General features: G+C 40.2%; 1 protein-coding gene and 2 non-coding genes across 3 annotated transcripts in view; all 3 read right to left on the bottom strand.

Annotated features, from left to right (window-relative positions):
* Nucleotides 1-5,812: 5,812 nt before the first annotated feature.
* trnac-gca lies at nt 5,813-5,884 on the bottom strand. Its single transcript has one exon. It is a non-coding gene; the product is annotated as a tRNA-Cys (tRNA).
* Nucleotides 5,885-8,495: 2,611 nt separating this feature from the next.
* On the bottom strand, nt 8,496-8,567 carry trnac-gca. Its single transcript has one exon. It is a non-coding gene; the product is annotated as a tRNA-Cys (tRNA).
* A 4,079-nt stretch (nt 8,568-12,646) lies between these two features.
* Nucleotides 12,647-18,119, bottom strand: part of tmtc1 (transmembrane O-mannosyltransferase targeting cadherins 1) — a 110,297-nt gene continuing 104,824 nt past the window's right edge. Inside the window, exons 18-19 of the mRNA XM_047575489.1 lie at nt 15,923-16,000; nt 12,647-15,482 (exon numbers count right to left, since the gene is read on the bottom strand). Of these exons, the coding sequence (XP_047431445.1) occupies nt 15,357-15,482; nt 15,923-16,000 (204 nt within the window). The 3' untranslated portion in view covers nt 12,647-15,356. The remainder of the gene's footprint in view (nt 15,483-15,922; nt 16,001-18,119) is intronic.

Genomic DNA, 18,119 nt, shown 5'->3' with positions numbered 1-18,119 from the left:
ATAGTAAAAAATGAACTCTGAGCAGTGTAACTCGTCCAATCCCTTAGTGTGAATTTAACTCTGTTTTGGGAGTTAAAGAAGGAACTCTGGCAAAGTGTTAAATGTTTAACTATTTTGAAAGTGTTAATTTAACTCTGGAGAGTGTGGAGCTATACAAACCCTCAAAAAGTGTTGAAATCAACTCTGGGAGTTAATTCAACACTGGACTTTTTGCGGTGTACGACAAACTGTAGTCTGTGATCCCTCATTGGGTGCAGCTGCGTCATCTCAAGTCTTTCAGTCATCATCTGCTGAAGCCCATCTGCTTGTGTATACTCACTTTTTTTCAAAATCTCTAAGGACTGTACAGTTGTGTAGTTTGTCCTCAGCTTTAAACATTCAACTGCCAACAATCATCCTCACCTGCTTTTGCACTGCTTTTTGACACTGTCTGTGATGAAATTAATACTTTTTTTTTAATCCATCGCCTGCATTTGTCTCCATAGTTAAACACCACAGGCTGTCAACATTATATGAGATTGATGCAGTTATATTCTCGCAGCTGAATATTTTATTGTTTCAGTGTGTGTGTGTGACCATCACCCCTTACTGGGAGCTAATTTATTGATTTTTACTTGATGTCATATGCCACTCTCACCACTTTCTACTTAGAGAAGACAATAAAATCCTTTTGGGAACACGAAGCAGTTGCATGCAACCTGTTTCAAGTTCCAGTTAAATGCTCTCTTCTGCATTCCCGCCCTCGGACCTCCAGCAACACTCTGCCATCCCGTGCAAGTGCTGCCATCATGTGTCATTATGAGGTCACTGCAGAAGAGGTTTTACTTTTTATTTTACCACATAAGGAAACACAATATACCTTGTTCTTATATAGTGTTATTTACAATACAATATTTATTTTATATTCAAGTAGTAGATGCTGTACCACATAGCATCATATGTGCAGCATATTCTTGGCTGTGTACTTTCTTTACTGACAAATCACATCTAGTGTCTGGTTCAAACAACAATGGAACCCTTTTAATTAATGACTCAGTTAAACTATATATATCTATTGTTTATCTATAGATCTCTGCTTAGACACATTGAATACCATCTAATGCACTTACTTGTGTTTAAAAGCGAGTTTGATTTTCAATTGATTTTCACCAATCCTGGGGGACTTCCAGACCCAGGATAGCAGTTAGTTCTTAGTCACTGACTTGTTCTACACTATTGGGCGAACGTTCACTAGACACAGATTCAATTACAAAAAGAGCAAACCTCTTAATGAGCAGAATAAATCATTTTAGATGTAGTCATAATCAAAACAAAACTATATGCACATTGCCTACTCTCTCTCTTCAGTGGCATCGCTTTGTCAGAGTTTCTGGTTTATGCACATTTCAGAATTTCCATAATTTCTTCATAACAGTCACTCAAAACATCAGCAGAATTCTTGAAAGTAGGCAGAAAGAACCCAATCTAACAAATGAAAAGACATACTCGTTAGACTAATTAGTGATTCTAAATTGGCCCCAGGTGTGAGTGTGAGTGGCTGTTTGTCTCTGTGTTAGCCCTGCGATGGACTGGCAAGCTGTCCAGGGTGTACCCCACCTTTCACCCAATGACAGCAGGGATAGACTCCAGCAACCCCCCGCAAACCCAGTGAGGATAACTGGTAATAGAGGATGACATGATTAGACTGATTAGACAGATTAGATGGTGTGTGCAGTGTGTCATCTCAGGTCTTGTGCCTAAATCTCAGAAGTTATCAATTTTTCATTTAAACGTTTGTAGTCTCTTCAAAAATTATGATTCTCTTGCTCATTAAAAATTAAAAAAAAAAAAAAAAAACATCCTGGAGCTGGGACTCGGACTCAAAGAAGCACTGATAAAACAAAATCATTAAAACATTGCAGACTTTAAATGAACTCAGTTTTCCTTAGAAAAAAAAAAAAGAAAAAGAAAAAAGCAGGTGCTGCTGCTGGTGCTTGCTTATGGTATCAACATTTGAGTCAAAGCTCAGCTTTCTGTCGATCACAGTTCCTAAATATTTATATTCTGTGACGATCTCAACCTCTTTACCCTGAATAATAACATGAGGATTGCTGCACAGTTAAGATTTCCAAAAGTCAATCATCATGTCTTTAGTTTTTGACACGTTAATTGAGAAAATAAAAGTCTTGCACCAAGTTACAAAATCATCTGCTACAACACCTTGCTCATTTTCACTGTCATTTAAAAGGCTTACTACGACTGTGTCATCAGCAAACTTCAGGATATGCTTGTTTTCGTTGGTGCTCCTGCAAGAGTTTGTGTAGAGAATAAAAAACAGTGAGGAAAGAACGCAGCCTTGTGGGGAACCTGTTGAAGAAAATTACTTGGAAGATAAGACGCCAGTGACTCTCGCACATTGTGACAGGTCGGGCAGAAAGTCTATCATCCAGCCAACATGGTTTGGGTTCAAGTTAAAGTATGAAGTTAATTTCTCTGCAAGGAGGATGGATGGATGGTATTAAATGCAGATGAGAAATCAATAAACAAGAGTTTTGCATGCGTTTTGGGAGCATCTAGATGTTGAGCTAAGAGATTTATTAAAAACCTAAACCGATTTATTAAAAACATGCCCCTACCCACGCCAAACTGAAGAGTGTCTGAAAGGCCATCAACCTGCCTCAATATTTCTTACTTATCAAGCTTCTCAAAGATTAACCCAGCTTGTTGAGGATAAAGGAAAGTAACACACAATCTGATGGAGAGATTGCAATTGAAATGTATATTTTTAAAGGACAATGTGGATAGTAACGGAATCAACAGAAAAAGGGGCTGCCAGGTGCCGTTAAATCAATAAACAAATATAAAAGAAGGAGAACTCCTTAAATTAAAGTGGAGATTTCCGTCTGATGACTAATGTGAAGTGTCAGTGATGACAAATTAAATATTCCTAAAACAAAACACTGCCTAACTACTCTAGTGCAAGGCAAAACAGAAATAGGTATCAGCACCTCTACACCTGGTGTTTCTAGACAAAGAGTGAATACTAACAGTGAGTGCACATAACCAAAATCAGTATTAAATCTTACCCTGGCCCAAATCTGGGTAACATGCAAGTACCACTAATTCTAGTAACTTGACTCTCAGGCTTGCACAATGTTCTAAGGTGGGTGTCTGCCAGCGTCTGTAGGGCACACCAGGCCTCTATCAGCTTTCCTCAAGGTGTCGCTCACTGGTTGGCTGGAGCCTGCACCAATCAGTCGCTGGGGATCTACTCCAGGACTGGGAGGACACGCCCACTGGAGATGCTCCACAAGGACACACTAGACAGAACACACACATACACCCACACACAGTGAGAGGGGAGCAATACTTCCAACTGCTCAAGGCCATAACACCTTAGGTCTAAAGTCATTTAAGGCTTTGGGGCTTTTAGTTTTTGCCACAGGAACAATAGTAGCATGTCTCCGGGAATGTTCTGCAGCTGTAGAGACTTTGGGAAAATAACTTTAAAGATTTCACTCAAGCCCCTTTCACATCAAATGAAAAACGTTTTTTCGCTCGATATGAAGTTTGACCTATATCTTTGCTAAATCCCTTGATAGGTGAATAATACCCAACAACCTCAAAACTGCTAAAGTAGTCCCTGTGTACAAACCTGTGTACAGATTTTTTTTTTTTTTTTTTTTACAAATTATCCCCTGTTTCTGACCTTCCATGTTTCTCAAAGATTTTGGAGAAATTGGTTTATAAATGGAACATCTCCAGGAGTGCAATATTCTTCTTCTTCATGAACACTGATGCGGGTTCAGGAAAAAGTATTCTACTGATATGGCTATGCTTCAACTGGTTGATAGAATTCATACTGCACTTAAAAATAATGGAATAAAGGAATTTTCTTGACTTACTGTGTCTTAAGCTTTTGAACCTGTTAACTTTTCACTTTCTACCGCAAAAACTGTCACATTATGTTTCTTCTGGAAGAACTTATTTATGGTTTTGTAATTGTATTCATAATCGACACCAGTTTGTTTTCATTAATGGCTTTGTATCAGAGAGAGCTGATTTAACTTGTGGTGTCCCACAGGGTTCTGTTTTAGGACCACTTTTATTTCTCATTTATATCAATGATTTGGCAGCAGCATTATCCTTTATATTTCCTGTACTGTTTGCTGATGATACCAATTTATTTCTCCTGATATAGCTAATAATGTTTTAGCAAATTTTAAACAAATTACCTTTTAATGTAAAATAATCCAATTTTATCATATTTACTTCAAAAAATAGGAAATACTGAAATTCTAAAATTTGTTTGTCCGTATCTGAAGAATATCATGTCTCATCTCATCTTCGACTACCACGTATAGGGTTGTGGAGGTTGATGGAGCCCATCCCAGCTGTTATCGGGTACACACTGGACAGGTCGCCAGTCTATTGCACAGAGGCAAACTGTGCCGCCCTGTACCTGAACAATATTTGTGTTAAATAAAACATTTAAAGCTAAAGCATTATGACCGGCATGCCATAAGTACATCACCTACATCAAACATGTCAGCCACATGATCATGAAAATTTGTGGCCCTTAGAAAATACACCTCAGTATGTCCCTGATGGTCTAGTGGGTTGGTTTCGGCGATTTCAAAAGCTGTGGAAATTATGGAACAGAGCACCATCCATAGGGAAAGACGACAGGACAAATAGTCACCCCCCTCAACAACAGGTAAGTGTCAAAGCCTTAATGGACACTAGTAATGCCAGTTTCTGGTCTTTAACAGAAACAAGTAAAGAAGGTTTCTGATGGGTTACACCCACAGATGTTCCTATTTAGGTCCCTTAATACTGAAGAAGCTAGTTTACTGAGTGGTGAAACGTCTTATCAAAAAACTACAACTCCTATTGCCAATGGTAAATGGTTTTTGGATGACTGACGACCTTGAGACACATTTTGAGAAGGCCTGAATGGCAGCTATGCTATCCACTATACCACCAATGCTCTCATGTCGTGCCAACATTTGCAAGAAAAATAAATAAATAAATAAATATTACGGAACAGACAAGAGCACCATCTGTAGGGAAAGTGGACAGGACAAGTAGCTAGAGGGTTAGCAGGTAGGTCTACATGACTTTAGAGCAACAGGTTTTGCGTTTCATAGAGTCCTGAACACACCCAAAGAAGGTGGCACAGTATACATCACTGCAGCTGTGGTTAACCAGGGAGAGGCCAAGCAGGTTTAGCACAACCTACTGAAGGCCTGATTGGAAGCAGACCCCTCTGGCTGAGCCTCCTCTACTGACCATCACGTTTAGGATGAACCATCTTCTGATGGTGAGCAGTTGGCCTTGCGGCAGGACATTCCTATGGTAACTTCCACTACGCTGCCTGCGATAGCAGTCGCAATGAGTCAACCGCTCCCTGGCTGCTCCATCAATCAGCTGATCTGATACCAGAAACGGGTGGTGCAGACAACAACACGGTCAACTGCAGGTCAGCATTCTAATGTCCAGAATACTAGACACAAAGCAACGGGCAGATTCTTTACAAATCCAGCAGAGAACCTGGTTTAGGGGGGACCCAGAATTGAACTGAGGACCTCTTGATCTGCAGTCAAATGCAGATGTTTAAAGCTAAACCATTGTGATCAGTATGTGGGAAGTACATCTCTGCTGGAGGGTTAGCGGCTGGTTCTGCAAGAGGTTTTGTCGTTCGTAGAATCCAGAACGCATTCAAAGAGGATGGCAGAGAATACATCGTTACACCCATGCGTTAATGCTTTGATCCTCACTATTGTTGAACCAAAACAAAAGCCGGAGAGTTGAAAAAAAAACAGACAAAGTAAGGGGGCACCCAGATTTGAACTGGGGACCTCTTGATCTGCAGTCAAATGCTCTACCACTGAGCTATACCCCCACATCTAAGTTGAGATAGTATGAGACACATCACGACTCACTATGTTACTCATACCAACATCGGGCGCTGTACTTCAACTTAAAATGTTCAATGTATCAAGAGTGAAATAACGTGGCCTGTCTGTCAGGTAGTCATGATCCAGGAAACAGTGGACACACCAACACCCACAGCTTCTTACCCAGCAACAAAGGCTGGATGGTGTTGAAGGCACTGGAGAAATCAAAGAATGTGATTCTCACTGAGCCACCACCATCCAGGAGTAAGTGAGCTGGACAGATGGTGGTTGTTTGCCAACTGCTGTTAAACAAGGAGAAGGAATGGAGGTGTAGGGTACTCCATGTGCATGTACATGTGCGCTCAGTTCCGTGGGACACGAGGGAAAAGTGCTTGGATTCATGTGTATGCTCAGATTTATTATATACAGCGGATAAAATAAGTATTGAACACATCACAGTTTTTCATTGTAAACATATTTCTAAATGTGCTATTGACATGAAACCAGGTGTTGGTAACAACCCAAGTAATCCATATGTAGAAAGAAACCAAAACAAATACGTTCAGAAATGAAGTTATGTGTAATAAAGACCCAGGAAAAAGTACTGAACACGCTTACCGATATTTAATACATTGTACAAAAGCCTTTTTGGTAATTAAAGACACCTCCTGCATGGAGAAAGTAGTTGCATGCATTACTCAGGTGTGATTTTGGTCCATTCTTCCACACACACAGTCTTTAAATCTTGAAGGTTCCGTGGCCCTCTTCTATGAACTCTTTAGTTCTTTCCATAGATTTTCAATTGAATTCAAGTCGGGTGGTTAGCTGGGCCATTCTAGCAGCTTTATTTTCTTTCTCTGAAGCCAGTTGAGAGTTTTCTTGGCTGTGTTTGGATCATTGTATGGCTGAAATGTCCACCCTTGTTTCATCTTCATCATTCTGGTTGATGGCAGCAGATTTTTCTCAAGAATGTCTCGCTACATTTTTCCATTCATCCTCCCTTAATTATATGAAGTTTGTCAGTACCACATGCAGAAAAACAGACCCACACCATGATGTGCCCACCTCCAAACTTCACTGTCAGTATGGTGTTTTTGTGGTGATGTGCAGTGCATTTTGTCCTCCAAACAAGGTGTGTGTTATGGCATCCAAAAAGTTCAGTTTTGCCTATGTCCTCCCAGTATTGTGTAGCAAACTTTAAATGAGCTCCAACATGCTTTTTCTTTAGAAATGTAGACTTGCGTGGTGAGCGTGCATACAGGCCATGGCTTTGAAACAATTGAACCTGCTAATTCCAGGTCTATGTTTACTATGAAAAATTGTGATGTGTTCAATACTTATTTACCCATTGTATCAGGATTTTTGTTATTTTTATTTTTATTAGTCTTAGAACTTGAGGCCCCGTGGGGCCCAGGAGTTCACGCAAATTTCCATGGCAGTTTCACTCTTGATACATCTGAATTGTGCCGTGAAAATCATAAGGAGGTTGTGATAGTATCTCCGCACAGTACTGTAACATTTGATATCGGTTATTACTCGGATGGTTTGGGCTTTGCTGGTAGTAGGTTCTCGTTTTTGTGATGCTGTGCATTACTGTGTGTCAATATTAATGGCGTCTTTGCTTTAGGAGGGCGCTACTTGGGAGCATCATAAACTTTTATAAGTTTTCCTGTGTCAAAAATGTGAGCATAATTTAATAATAAAATCGACTTGTCCCCATTGAAATGTCCACAGTTTACATTGGATGAAGTTGTAATTTCCTCTGTAGATATTTTTTGTGGTGTAATTGTGTGCAAATAGTCCATTGTGCTTGATGCTGCATCTCCTCTGTTTCCGCTCGGTGGGAAACAGCCGAGATGGCCATGGCCTGCAGTGTTGTGGACTGGTGAACTGCTGTACGTAAATGTGTGTGCACAGCGCACACTAGTAATGTGCAACACTGAAATAACGATACTTCCAGTACTAGGTCTTTATGCCCTAAATCAATTCTCAAATCAAAATATCGATACTTTCGATACTTCAGTCATTCGAGGTAATGGAACACAGTGGAAAGTAACTAAACTACTGAGTTGTGACAACAAACCTCATGAAACACCTCAGGTTAAACCGCAACAGAGAATTTGACAGAAGATGACAGAAGAGGAGAGCACAATGTGAGAGTTAAGATGCAAGTTTTCATTGTATAGTAGTTCTTAACAGTTAAAAAAATTATTTTAATGGACTTATTATTTTACTTTTTTCTTTTTTTGTGTTTCTTATCAGCCTTTTCACATAGGGCTAATGCTGGATGACGCAGGTGGTCCAGCAGCTGCTAAAAGAGAGGAACACCATGTGGAGGTCTGGCAACAAAGACCTCTACAGCACAGCCCGAACCAACCTGAAAAGGGGCATCAAAGAGGCCATCAGGCCAGTGGCCCCGCACTCAATCTTCAAACATGAAAAGAAGATGTCCCAAAGAAGATGTTCAGCTTCTCTCTCTTCTCTTCTTCTTCTTTGGCCACTTCGAGGTTATAGCTCCAGAATAATAAAATCCAGTAGAAATTTGTAAGATTTCTTCATCTTCATGAACTTCACTATTGTCGAAACAAAACAACTGGCAGAAAAACAGACAAAGTAAGGGGGCACCCAGATTTGAACTGGGGACCTCTTGATCTGCAGTCAAATGCTCTACCACTGAGCTATACCCCCATGTTGATGAGGTGTGTCTTCAAAAATGTTCGTGTCGAAGTCCTTGAGGGTTGAGCAGTCAGGATTTATGCATGCATGTATATATGTTTTACTCCATACTTTCATGCTTATGGCCTGTTTTCAGCTCAAAGCTTGAATTACATCCCATTAAATAAAGTGATTATAACTTAGGGTTAAGGAATGAGACCCCGCCTCATGCCATTTTATCCTTTGTGCTTCCATATAAAGGTGTCTTAACCCTCTCCCTTATCAACTCCTACTCCTTACATCACTCTTTTTTTTTTCTTCCTTTTCCACCTTTCATGGCAAAAACCTGAAGGATAAGGTAATGATTAGCACCACACTGTTCTTCTTTGTCTGAAGACCTTCATCCATCTATGCATATAACCTGACTCCCTGACACCCACTCAACCCTTCCCTTTGACCCCCTTTCTCCCCTTTATCCATTTCACACACATCTTTGTGAGTGAAATGATTATCCAATATTTATCTGTCAGTGCAGAGGCTTACTCCACTCCATTCTTTATCTCTGTTATTTTCTCCCATACCTAATCAGGTTGCTTCTGGTGTCATGGACAGGATCACTAGCATTCTGTTTTTCCAGCCCTGAACGTTTGAGTTGGTAGGCACTAGAACAAGGTTGCCATAGTAACATTAAAGCGTTGCCACAGTGCACACATACCTCTTGCCCCAGGCATCTTGTCAGACCCGTGTCACCATCATGGGCACTAACTATTAAAGTGTATTGCAATTACAAAGAGGTCTTTTGTAGTGGTGACGGAGTGCAGCAGTAAATGTCAGTGGAGAAGCTGCTTGCTGCAGCTTTCACACCGCGTGTTGTTCATATACAGAACACTGCCACGTGAACCACAGAACAGCAGTAAATGCTCACACTTGCTGCTGATGCTCCATTTTCAATTTTAGTTCATTTTGTTACGGCCAATCACAAAACTGTTTGCAAGAACGTAGTTTTGAGAGCATGTCAGAACTTTGTCTCAGTTGAGCTGCATATGATTTGCTCCTTGACACAGAACAAAATATACTGTTGAGTTTCATAGCTGGCCTAAAGTGAGTGTACTGTTTTAAATAGCAGATGGAAAATGTTGCAACAGTCGAATCCTCTAATTCATCTAATGTTAAACTGCTTTTCACTCTCAGTTTAAAGCCTCAACTTGTTTTAGCCCCTAAAATATCAATGATCGGAAGGTTGGGAGAGTCAAAATCCCGACCAAAATCCAGAGGAGGGAAGAATGATGTTTCTATGCTCCATCTAGGCTGGAGTATCAAAACTTCGTCTATGTTTATGCCTGCACAGACAATACCGCTCTACCTTCTCATTGGTGCAAGTTAAAGCCTGAGATAAAGACCTACTTCCTGGGGCAGGAAAAGTGATGAAATGCCTCTGATTTAACGTATGTTAAAAAAAAAAAAAACATAATAAATAAATAACACTTACTTTAAGTGTTTCTGTTTGTGCAACACACAGCCCCTGGAAAGGATAAAGTTAAATGTTTTGTTGTCAAGCTGAAAACAGGGCTGCTGCTGAAAGTACAGTACTGTCGCGCCTCAGGGAGACGACCTGGCCTCAGCTGTGAAGACTGCTGGATCGAGAAGCTTCCTTCCCAGACTAATCTTATTCCTGGCGTGCGCTCCTAGTGCTGGCTGCATGCCCCAGCCCTCGAGTGCTTTTCTTGTTTGGGTGACAGTGAAAGCCTAACCAAAAGCATGATGGGTGGGACTGTGGAACACTCACACAATACTGAAACGGATCCAGTTCCTGTTTGCTCGATTAGGGATGTGAGGCCGCTACAAATAAACACGGGAGGGTGGTTCTAAGCAGTCCAACAGACACATGGCGCACTGCTCATATTCAATCAACATTTTCTGTTTGGAGCTGACCTTTTTTTTTTGCGTAACAATGACGTGTAGAATAATGGGCTCAGGACTGATGAGCTGCTCGATAGAGAAACAGAGTTACTGGCCTTTTAAAAAGTCTGTGTATAGACTTAAACATTTTGTCCACTAGTAGAATTTTAGCAGCTCACAGCATGTTCCTACATGTAGTAAAAAAAGGGAAAATGTAGTGTGAAAGCATTAGCTGGTCCACCTTAATCCAGATCTGGCCCGGTAAGAGCTCTCAAATATCCCATAGGCCTGTGGTTAAACATAATTTGACAGATTTGATGAGCTTCTTCCTTTTTTGAAATACTGGGAGTCCAGTTGAAGGCTTAACTGATTGACTCCCTGCCCAGCACACCGCCCGTGGCTGACTCTTGTAAGTATGCAGGCTGTCCTGCACTTTGATATCACCACGGCTTTAATCATGCACCTTGGTCCTACGCATTTATTTTAGTACAAAATAAGATGAAGAACCTTATGAAAACGTTGATGTTCAATGAACTGTCCCTTTACAAAACATTTTATAAACAACCTGAAACTTCTTTAGGAAAAGTAAGTGCGATTTCAGTGCGTTGTTGCCATCTGCTGTTTAGTTCTGGGACTCAGTGTGTTGTGTTGTGCCCTGACCCTAACCCCTAGTGGACAAATTAGGAATAGCAGCTACTTTTCCCAGTTCGCAAATTCATCCCATGGGTAAGTTTGGACTCTGCCAGACCAATTTTTGGTCCCCAGCTTTGATACACAACAACCTAGATGCTTGATTAAACTGAACATGTTGAACACTGCTACACAAACCACAGAACAGCAACAAATGCCAGCGTCTGTACTCACTGCTGACGCTGCATTTATAATTTGATTGTTTACCGAAATCCAATTTCCTCAAAATTAGATATAATGCTACAGCTCACATTCTAGGGACAGAAATTAAACTGAAAAAATGAAAAATGTTGTTTCAACAGAAGTGTCAGGCAATAATCGTTCTGTTTTCATTGTTCTGTAAGCAACCATGACCTGATGTTATGCTCACTCAGCCTGAGACAGCATGACACAGTAAAAGGAGTCGGTTACCAGTAGCCTGCAGCTCTTGATGTAACAGATGAAGAAACGTAACAACAAATGTACTGGGCTACATGCAGTACCATTGTCCTTGTTTTCTCCTATGTCTGTACCATTTCTCTGTCTCTACCCGGCTGGCCTTCAGCAGATGGGTCCCTCCATGTGAGCTGGGTTCTGCTCAATGTTTCTTCCTGTTAAAAGGGAGATTTTCCTTGCCACCGATGGTTATGATGCTTTTTATAAAGTGTCTTGACATAATTTGTATTGTTATTGATGCTATATAAATAAAATTTAATTGAATAGAATCTCAAAGCAAAAATATGAAAATAAGAAAGTCATCCATAGGGATTCATGGAATGGGTTCTGACCACCAGTGCTAACCACAAGCCACTGCTATAGGACAGGTAAGGTTGGCAACTAAAAGCAACTAGAAGAAAATAATAGTTTATTTTACAGAGGTAGGAAGTTTATTTTTTGAACTCTAGTGCCATATTTATTGTAAACAGTGCGCAAATGCGTCAACGTCCAGTCAAGCGCAAAGCATGGCCACATCACAGTGCAATTAATGATGTAGATGGAAGAAATAGAAGAAAAACAGTTTAACCTGAAAATGAATAAAAACTGATGTTAATAAGCATTTTAGGTCTCAAAAAGAGGACATACAGGGATATCATATTGAGCATAATTTATTAAGTTTAATTTATTAAGTTACTGAATGATTGTAGAGTGTTTTTCTTTTGTGCTTTGATAACTGAAACTGCCTTTTCAGCTTCACTGATGACAGCAAAAGTGGGCTTTTGTGTGTACTTTCATTAACATGGTTGAGGTTACTCTTAGGTTTTGCTCTTACCTTAGAAAAAACAAAAAAGTATGCTGTTATTAATGAATGCCACAAAACAAATGTGGAATAATCTAAAAATCTAGAAATCTGGCATAAGGACTAATTGGAATCAAATCTGTGCATGCATGGTTCTTACAGGAGGCCAGTTATCTGTACCTTTTATGGGTTAGAATGACAAGTGAATCCCCAATACACAACTGGAAAAGTAATCACGCAACAAATTAAATAAGGAGAATTTATATATATATATATATATATAATAAAACAACAAATCCAAAAACTGTTTAATAAAACATAAACTTTATTTTCTTTGTGCGAGCCAGTCCTCGCACTACGTCACTTCATTTCCATCCCATTGTCATTCCACAACAAAAATTCATTCACAGTCAACAGCACTTTCAACAAAACCACAATGAGAAATCAAATGGCAACTTTCAGAGGTTATGGTACAAGAAAGCCACAGGTTTCAGCTCCATGCCGGAGCAGACACACTAGCTTATTGAACTAGCAGAAGGCTTGTGGCATCAGGCTGAACACCGTAGCCACATCTGGGAATGGAGGTCAGGTGAACATGGTTTGTCTCAAGAGGAAGCAGCTGATATCTAATTACATTTTTAACAAGTCGGATAATCTCAGAGCTTTATAAAAGCAGCCTCTGTTGTATTCACTGATTACAGTATTCCATTAAATTAATATTGTTCCCTCATTTCCCTAGTGTTACACTATAAAATAAACTCAAAGGTCCACTTAGTAGCTTTTCAACTGCATAGTCGCCTTCAGCAAATGGAGCTCGTTCAGGTGTTCACCATGTGGTTTAAAATTCATAATGCTGGTATCAGATCAAAGACGGTCAAATTTGATGACTATTATAATTTATCATCCAAACTACCTAATTTGGAACCTGTTAATGCTTCCTTGATTTGGATTTATTCATTCACTGAATTCTGGGTCTAAAACCACATTAAATGTATGGTCAGTGACACTGGGCTACATCAATATGCTGTTAAATGACACAAAAGCATGCCCAAACTACACGTACACTTAAATCAATGTTATCAGTGTAACTGCAGAGCAAGAGAAAAAGTATGTGTTTTGTAGTACAAACCACTATCAAGCCCATACTGAAGCTTCCCATGAGTATCAAGCATTGGAAGGAATCTGGATTAAGCAGGCCTTTCATGTGAACCATAGACTGTATATAAATATGGAAGCTGTGTTCCTACTTCCTTGCACTGGCCAATGGGAGGCACCATCCTGCAACTTTGGAGCCAGAGTCTGCACAGCACGGTCTGATGGTGAAACCACGAGGAACCACCAGTTACAAAGAAATGTTAGATTACACACTGTCCTTATTTTTAAAAATTGCTTTTTACAACTCTTACAGTCCCATGGGACCGCTTTATGGAGTGGTTGGCATGGCAACTGGTGGTCACCATTATGTCACGTTCCGGACACTTTGACACTTGGACGTGACAGAAACTGTCCTTTAAATATTTTTTAATATTTTAGTGTTTTACTTTGGCCCAAGTCCCATCCACTAACATGAAGTGGGCGGAGCTTTTGACCAATACTGCAGCCAGACACCAAGGGGAGCTCTACTTGCTTTGGGTTCACATTTGAGGCCATCTTTATATACAGTCTATGAGAGGAACAACTGAGGAAGACCAAGAAGAAGATGAAGAGGAATTGCTTGAACAAAGAAAAAAGACACTAGACCAGTGGTCTAGTGTCATCTGTCATCTGTCAATCTGGTCTTTGTTATGATGAATTTAAATGTCCCACTTTTTGTCTCAGCTTCCATGAGACACAAAGAAATAGCTGTGAGGGTGTAAGGGGTGTTTGCTGGTGACATTACTGGACATCAACAGCCATCTCATCTGGTTTGGTATATTGGTCTGTTTTTTCAGTGCATTCAGTAAATATTGAGGTAAGCAGGCCTCTCGCTCTATGGTGATGTGCAAATAACAAATGTTACAAGTGGTAGATTATATGAACTGCTAATGGGTCAGATGTAGATGAGATAATTTACTGACTCAATCAGTGCTATGCTAAAAGACCAAATGCAATCTCTTTATTAAGGTGCCCTCTCTAACACTGTAATGTGATCACAACCTAGCTGTAGGTTTGGAGTAGCACACATACAGTGAAATGTGCTACTGTACATTAATGCACACATCACATTTGTTTCACAGGTTGAAATGTAATCTCTTATGTAACTTTTTAGATTTACAGAAAACTAATAATTAAAGCATATTAACCTCCTGCTTTAGGCCTTGAATTGAGTCTCATTCAGCAATGTTCCTTGATTGCTACTGAAACTCTGCTCCAATCTGTGGGTAGGATTTCTTCACATAAATTAAAATGAAGGGCGAGCTTAGAATCGTGCTCGAGTCACAGTTCTAAGAGGGTCTTGCATGAGGTCATGTGACTTTGGTTCCGAGTCCTGAGATGTGACTGGAAACTCCCCAAAGTTAGTAAATGGACCTCTGAGCTTAGATCATTTTAATGTACATACTGGATCAAAAGACCAAGAAAGAACTCCAATGCTCCTTCCCTCCATTAAAGTAATATTTGTTAAGCGCTGCACTAATGTAAGTACTGTACATGAATAATTCTCAAAGGCAGAGCAGAAGACTGAATTATAGTCTATAATTAAGTGCCATAAAGGAAATAACTTCACAAGAATTTAAATGACAAAACAATCAAACTGTATGTTGAAGTAAAGCTGATGCAGACAGGCCAATGCATGGAGCTTCCAGTGCTCTTCAACCAGCCTTTCCTTTCTGCTTGCCACAGGAAAGGCTTCTGGACCTTGGCTTGATCAGTCTCTTAGCCTCCAGCACACCAGGTTCGAGTCTGAACAACGTGCAATTCTTCTAAGTTCCACACGGGCACAGGCTGGTTTTATCCAGCAGTTTAGCTGCTGGTGTCTGGGCTGAACAGTGCCCCGCTCTGTGACCGGGACGGTGCTGTGTCAGTAGGATCGCTGTGGTCTAAGCGCCCCCTGTCAGTCTCCTCTCCAGACGGTCCAGCTTAGCAAGGTTTTCTTTGAGAAGTTTGGAACCAGGACTCAGAAGCAGGGCACGCTGGTAGTACATCCTAGCAGCTGCATAGTCTCCCTGTGCAGGCAAAAACACATCATACATATTTAACAAAGGGTGAGTTTCACTTAACCTACCTGCCAGTGCTGTGTTCTGTCATTAAACCTCTGATAACTGCAACAAATCAAACTGTGTGACATTGATGCATCAGTTATCAGAGCTTTTCAAATTCTAAGGAAGTAAGGAGACCCTATGACCAACATGTTTTGCATTATGAGGTCAACTTGAACAGAAAGAGTGTACACTCCACATTAGTTGTAGTGAACTGGACTAGAGAACTCTGAAAGTTGCAACCAGTTTCCTTCTCAACTTGGTATTACAACAAAGGTCTCTGATTTCTTATGTTAGAGAATCCTTTAAGGGTCCAGAATAACAAGATCCATAAGTTATGGAAAACTACTGCTCAGGTGTAGAAGGACTGGACTTGGACATGGTTACTTTTCACTGTTGCTTGCTACCTTGATGTGCTGAATCCCCCCCATGTTCATCCAGGCCTGAGACTGGTCAGGTTTGAGTTCGACAGCCAGCTTGTAGCTCTAGCAGGAGAGAGAAACACACAGTGAATAAAAGTGATCTTAAGACTGATGACGATGTTGCAATCACACACTGAATATAACCCAGCTACATACAAACATCCTGAGCTGGATCTAACGGATTTCATTATGGTCAATGAGTAGTTTAAAATGTCTCTATCAGCCTTTAAGATGAACAGTACTGACTGATTGCACGGCAAACTGGACTTCAGATGATGATTAGCTTCCAAGGTATTTATATCTTTATTACTATAGATAATATATATCTATATTACTTAAGTCCTTCCCAGTGATATTTCACTGAAATGTACGCCAGTGCATGGCAACTATACTGTCAGGTGGTGGGCAGTATGTCTGCCAAAGGAAAGGCATGGCACAGTTTTTAGCTCGTCTCCACCAACATGGGTCAGTTTCATGGGAAATCTTTGTTTACAGAGTAGTTGCCGGTGGATGATGAGGTTTATGTTGTGCTAATGAGAGTTTTCCCACAGATACGTCATAGCAAATTAAATAGTCAGTAGGCCTGATCCTAACACAATGATGATAAGCATGTCTACATTGAAAAAACTGATGTAATTGTATTATTAATGAAGTTTTGGTGAACAGAAAGGAAGACCTTTCACTTTTCCTATTGTTCAAAATTCCTGTTTTTCACCTGCTTTTCCATTTCAGTGCTCTCAGTCACATCTTCTCTCTCTGGCTGTCAAACACTCTTCCGTTCCTTTCTTATATCACCCTGCCAAGCCTATGATTTTTCTGCCCTCAAGCCAATTGAGCCTGTTCCTTAAATGTCATTGGGTTTGTCTCATTTTCTCCTCCAGACAAGAGAGCAGCCCGCCGCCTTCCCCTATCCTCATTATTCTGAAGGATGGTACGGGTGTTTCAACTTAAAAGATCCACCTGTCTGCTTTGCACTCCTATGGTATGCTTATCAAAGCACATTTAGAATACGTTTTTGTCAGTCAGTCAAAGTCACAACCAGAGCAGTGTTGTAGAAATATGCAAGATAGTCTAACTTAATGTTCTATTCTTGTTTTCAGTGCTTTCTGGAATAGGTTCGAAGACAGACTGCTGACTAACTCACTGATAGTGGAAACTAGCGCTCAGTGCTGTTCATGCACAGAAGTGGCTCCGGAGCTCCTTCCTTCTTTTAAATTGGAGCAGGGTAGGGTTAAGATCGAATATGGATATATCAGTGAAACTGTATACTGATTGTTGCTTTAAATGTTTGATCATTTCAGAAGCCTTAAGCCTTTACATGCCAGCGCTTTTGATTGTATCACCAAAGTAAATCAATATATATATAAAACATAAAATATTACGTTACATGGCGTTAAAATAGAGTAATATGGGATTTGTGTTTGAAATATCAATATTAGTCAAACAACACTATATATATAAATATTATAGCAAAAAGCATAACCAATGCTAAGTTCTCAAAAATATGAATCTGTCAGATCTACATGGTTGGTAAATCTCCAACTATTTAGAGTTTACACAAACCGTTCATTTTATAAGGAACCATACTTACACTGGGTCAGGCCTGGCTTTCATAGATTCATTTGAGATACATCACTTCTGCAGGTTTGTCTGCTGCACTTTCGTGCTATCAGTTCCTAATCTATCACACCCTACGGATTTTCTGTTGGATTCAGATCTGGCATTGAGAGAGGCCACTGTGGCACTGTGAGGTCTTGACATTACTATGCAAGGGCATTAGAGAGGACAGCTGAGGACAGTTGAGAGGACACAAGCCTGCTGATCACTAACTGTTTTGTCATTCCAAGCAAACTCCACAAACCACGGTGGTGAAACTCACTCAGATGAAAATCAAAGCAGCCCCTCTGCCACCAGCAGTGTCACAGCAATGTCACATGCTGCTGCCTGTGTCGTTAAAACCCAGCAGCATTCTGGAGACGTCTACTATCAGATATTTGCACATGTAAAGTGCATTTTGCTGTTATGAATTAACACTTAATTTAAGTGATAAAACATTTGCAGTAAAACATTTGCAAATTGCTAACAAGCAACAATGAGAAGAAGAAAATGACTGTTTTTTTATGTATGCATATTATTTGCACATACTAAAGCAGAGCGGTTTGCACCTGTCCTCTGACACACT

The sequence above is a fragment of the Mugil cephalus genome, chromosome 22 (assembly GCF_022458985.1).
Source record: "Mugil cephalus isolate CIBA_MC_2020 chromosome 22, CIBA_Mcephalus_1.1, whole genome shotgun sequence".
In the NCBI taxonomy this organism is placed as follows: domain Eukaryota; kingdom Metazoa; phylum Chordata; class Actinopteri; order Mugiliformes; family Mugilidae; genus Mugil; species Mugil cephalus.
This window is presented reverse-complemented; position numbering and strand designations above follow the sequence as displayed.